Source organism: Vigna unguiculata, chromosome 9 (assembly GCF_004118075.2).
Source record: "Vigna unguiculata cultivar IT97K-499-35 chromosome 9, ASM411807v1, whole genome shotgun sequence".
NCBI classification, from domain to species: Eukaryota; Viridiplantae; Streptophyta; class Magnoliopsida; order Fabales; family Fabaceae; genus Vigna; species Vigna unguiculata.
In genome coordinates, this window is record NC_040287.1 from 18,043,345 (window position 1) to 18,048,292 (window position 4,948).

The 4,948-nt window shown below is 31.3% G+C and overlaps 1 protein-coding gene across 1 annotated transcript; it reads left to right on the forward strand.

The window, feature by feature from the left end:
- Window positions 1-3,334: 3,334 nt before the first annotated feature.
- Window positions 3,335-4,608, forward strand: LOC114164773 (bidirectional sugar transporter SWEET10-like). The gene is made up of 3 exons (XM_028049536.1): window positions 3,335-3,566; window positions 3,641-3,760; window positions 4,144-4,608. Exons 1-3 carry the CDS (start codon window positions 3,396-3,398, stop codon window positions 4,411-4,413), a joined length of 561 nt encoding a protein of 186 aa, XP_027905337.1. The 5' UTR covers window positions 3,335-3,395; the 3' UTR covers window positions 4,414-4,608.
- The last annotated feature ends 340 nt before the right edge of the window (window positions 4,609-4,948 follow it).

Genomic DNA, 4,948 nt, shown 5'->3' on the forward strand with positions numbered 1-4,948 from the left:
TGCTGTGTTTTAGAGAACCTAAGTTTATTTCAAAAAAAGGATTTTTCACATATTAAAATCCTTTTTAATATTGGTTTAATAAATCATAAAGTATATAGTTTGTGGTCGTTTTCTAATAATTGTTTGTTCTTTAACTTCATACATTCGATTTTTACTGTATATTGTTTTTGTTACATTCAAACAAAATTTATTTAAAACTATTCTTAACACAATTTCTTATGCAAAAACTAAATTTTTTTCATTCAAACACATAATAAGTAGTTTATCACATCCTTTACTAGCTATATATGTGTGGTAAAATCTTGTTTTTTTTTTTTAAAATTAGAAATGATTAAATAATATGATAAGTATCGATATACTTAAAATGATTAAGTATTGCATGTTTGACATGTCTTAGCAACTTGACTTGCATTCCTTATCTTTATTGTACTATAAATAGACTCCCATTCTTACCCTATTTACTAAGTGCAATTGAAAGGAGAAGAGATAAGCTCAAGTGAGGGAGGGTTTTCATTTTGAGAGAATCTTATCTACACCTTTTCGTGACCACTCGTAGAGTAAACACATTTTAACATGGCCATTCATCACCAAACTTTGGCTTTCATTTTCGGCCTTCTAGGTACATACTAATACTATATCTCTCTCTCTATATCATATTCCCGCTTTATTTTTTTATTTATTATTTTCATTTGTGTAGTTCTCTCATATATATCATGTAGTGTCAATGTTGGGAATCTAAGTGAGTATAAGTCTCACATTGGGTATAAATGGGAAAGTAGAGAACTATAAGGATGAAGACTCATAAACTCATTACTTTAAGGCTTTTGGTTAAAAGTGATGTCAATTCCTTATGTGGTTGGACTCAGGTCTCATTGGTTTCTCTCCAGTGATCATCCCTTTAAAGATCTAACAGTGGTATCAGAGCTGATGATTATGGTCATCAGCTCAGATGACTACAATATATGGTCCCTCTATCTAAAGTCTTCTTGGCAAGGATCTAGGTAAGCATGTCCTATTAAAAAGAACGACAGTATGGAAAATGGCTACTTATTGTTAGGAATGTTTCTGCTGGAGAGGAAATGTACCAATGTGAAAAGAACTCACTCTTGAGAGGGACATTGTTGGGAATTTAAGTTTGAGTTTAAGTCCCACATTGGGTAGAAATGAGAAAGTGAAACACTATATAAGGATGAAGACCCATAAATTTATTGTCTTAAGGTTTTGAATTCAGAGTAGTGTCAATCCCTTTTGTTGTTGGTCTTAGGTCTCATTGGTATTATATCTCCCGAGTGAACCTCTTTCCTCTATATGAGAAATTTACTGTTTTTATATCTTTATGAAAAAAAAACATGCACTAATGTAATTTGAATATAAAAGATATGTTGTTAATTTTTATAATAGTTATTTAAAAATTATATCAACAAATATTGGTCAACTAGATAAAATAGTTTCAAATAAATAGATTAAGAGGATATGAAGATTTTTCTTTTAGAAAACTTCCAAATCTACCACAAGAAGCTTAACGTTAACAAAATGACACACTCCAGTGCATACATAAAGGAGATTACAAAAGAAAAAAAAAACATTCTCCAACTTTGTAACACCACAACACTAAACTACAAGGTAGAAGACCATTTAAAATATAATGTTGACATATCTTTTGATCCCAAAAGGACTATAACATTATGATAATATAACAAAAGATTACTTCAATTACCAATTATTACCCTAATTATACTAATTACTCTTTAATGTTTATCGTGTTATTGTTATATTCATTGTCTTACAACAAACTAGTATTAATTTGTTACATAACCTCCACTATAAAAGAATTATGTATTATCGACGAACATAATTTCTCAATAATAAGAAAAGTTTGTTTGCAATTTGAGTTTACCAACAAATTATCAACGATAAAAAATTTTCCAGTAAAATAGTGGTTGATAAAATTTATGACAAATCACAAAACTTGTCAATAATTACTGATGATCTAAAATCCGTCGACAATTTTTGACGCACTCTTGTAGTCGTAAAATTTATCGGTTTCTTCTTCCTCCTCCAACTCCAACCACCACCATCGATGAGCCTCTATTGCACCACCACCGACACCGTCACCACCTTGCCATTGTCGATATTGCTCATCCTACTCCTCCTCCTCTTAAGACATGATGGAAGTATCCCTTGATATTTACTGACAAAAATATTCATTGATAATAGGAATAACAAAATATTGATGAAATTTATTGATGGAAGATAATATATATTATAATTTATCCATAGATCCTACGATGAATTTCACCGACCTATTTGTTACCCAAAGAAATATTTGTCAGTAATTTAAATTCTAAAACCTGTCAATAAATTTCAATGATAAATTTAATTTTATCTACATTATAAATTTAATTTTATCTACGGATTTATTTCCTCCAATAAAAATCCATCAATAAATACAAAAATACTCGTAATATTCACTTTCCACTTTGTTATTACGCTATCCCCATTCGCAAAAAATCTTTAACCTTGACCTCATTAATGGAGATCTAAAGCGGCATGTAAAAAAATATACTATTTCTGCATGGGAAATATGTGAGACATTACTACCAACATGATATCTGAACTATATGCGGAACGAACATTGCATGGTATTGTTGTAGTTTATAAAGAATAATAAATCCTAATACTTGAAAGCAACACTATTGAATTAGGGCAGCACCTTGGTAGAAAGAATAACAATAGTAGGAGGAGGAGGTTATTGTAGTAATATAATGAATTATGATAATAATATTAATAATCTCAATCTGTTCATAGGTACTGATGGATGTCTCCTGTTTTTTGTTTTCCTGTAATTAGGCAACATCATCTCCTTTATGGTGTTCCTCGCTCCATTGTAAGTGATTTTCTAATATAGCACACTTGTTGTAATTAATGGATGAGAAGCATATATGCTTTTTCTAATATATTGAATATATATGATAAATGTAGACCAACTTTTTACCAAATATACAAGAAGAAGTCTGCGGAAGGGTTTCAATCACTACCTTATATTGTTGCATTGTTCAGTTCAATGCTCTGGATTTATTACGCACTCGTAAAAAGGGAGGGTACCCTCCTTCTCATTACTATTAACTCCTTTGGCTGTGTGATAGAGACATTCTACCTAGTCGTCTTCTTAGTTTATGCACCGAGCAAAACCAGGGTTTTCCTTCTTATCACTCCTTCATATTCCTGCTAATCTTTCCATTCCTTTTGATAATTTTCTCTTATGATCTTTTAAGTGGTTATTTGTTTTTTTCATTTTTATATATTCTAAAATCATTTAAAATACATCATGAAGAGAAAATTATGAAAATGTAGTTGTGAAATCCAAAAACTAATTAGTTTTCCTTGTATGAAATATGTCACAGCTTTCGACCATCATGATTATTCTCTTGTTGGATGTGTTTGGGTTCGGAGCCATGCTTCTTTTAACTCTCTTCCTAACAAAAGGATCCAAACGTCTTTCCGTGATTGGATGGATTTCTCTCGTTTTCAATATAAGCGTATTCGCTGCTCCTCTCGGGATTATGGTAAGCATTCAGAAGGCCATTATTACTTAAATCGTGTTAAAAAGTTAATTCTTATGATTGATGCATGCATGCAGAAACGTGTGATAAAGACGAAAAGTGTGGAATTCATGCCTTTAAGTTTGTCCTTCTTTTTGACCTTAAATGCTATCATGTGGTTCTTCTATGGCCTTCTCCTCAACGACTACTACATCGCTGTAAGTTGAATTCAATCATGATGCTATGTGGGTTTGTTAGGAGCATTTATTCATATTATATTCACCATTAAACTTTTGTCTTATTCGGACTAAGTCGTTTCCACTATCACTTTCCTCATTTCCTTCCCATTACTTTTCCTTGTGCTTTAATAAGTGATAAAGTCAATTTAATCATAATTTACTACCTGTACGCACTCTATTGAGTCCCATATCAAAAAAGAAGTCAAATGAAAATAAGGGTCCCCCTATTATATTATTATATAAAACAAAAATCTCATCTCATACTTATATGCTGAACATTTTAATTTGATTCCTTTCGATCTGATATAACCTATACAAAAAAAAAATAAAATTCTATTTACGTTTCCATTTGGATGATGCAGCTCCCAAATACACTAGGTTTTCTATTCGGCATAATTCAGATGGTGCTGTATTTGATTTATAGAAACGCCAAGAGAAATAAGCTAATGAAATTGCAAGAACCAAACAGTCATGAGATTATTGAGATTGGGGAGATAAGCAGAATGGAACCGTCTGAGCTGAATCATATAAGCAGTGGTGCTGTGACTGAGATTGCTACTGAGGATCCAAATAGAAGAGAAGAAGGAAATGGAAACCCTAAGAACATAATGGATTCCCATAGCAATATGTGATAAGTGACCAAACAAGTCCAAAGAGAAAATAAAAATTGAGGTCCATAAATATTTAACCTAAAAGTATAATAAACATTCTATATGGTCAAGTGGGTCATTTCTCAACGCAAGAACAATGTTTTGGAGTTTATAGGGTTCTTCTTTTGGCCATAGATGAATTTGTGTGTAGCTGCAGTATGGTCTTACATCATTTTCATACTGTAATAAATCAATAATGGGATTCATTTTCTGCACTTTGTATTTTTAAATTATATTGAATATAGTCTTATATCTTTACAATGTGTATTTTCTTCACATTTATGAAATTAAAGTGAAAGTTGAAAGACGATAACGTGGAGGAATTAATTATTATTTTAGTAATGAGCACACTTTTGTATTTTTTTCATATGCTGCAATCATCGATGTCCTAATGTTATGTGGTTATTCGTATATCAGCATGATTAAATTATGCATGTAGCTAGTGGCATGGGGGCTCTTCTCTTCTTTTGTGATGTAATGGAGAAGGGGACAGATATAAAGTCCAACCTAAAAAGTA

Coding starts and splice junctions, on each gene's coding strand:
- LOC114164773 (XM_028049536.1), top strand. CDS start 3,396: ATGTCACAGCTTTCGACCATCATGATTATTCTCTTGTTGGATGTGTTT. Junction 3,567..3,640: donor CTGCTCCTCTCGGGATTATG/GTAAGCATTCAG, acceptor GCATGCATGCAG/AAACGTGTGATAAAGACGAA. Junction 3,761..4,143: donor TCAACGACTACTACATCGCT/GTAAGTTGAATT, acceptor TGGATGATGCAG/CTCCCAAATACACTAGGTTT.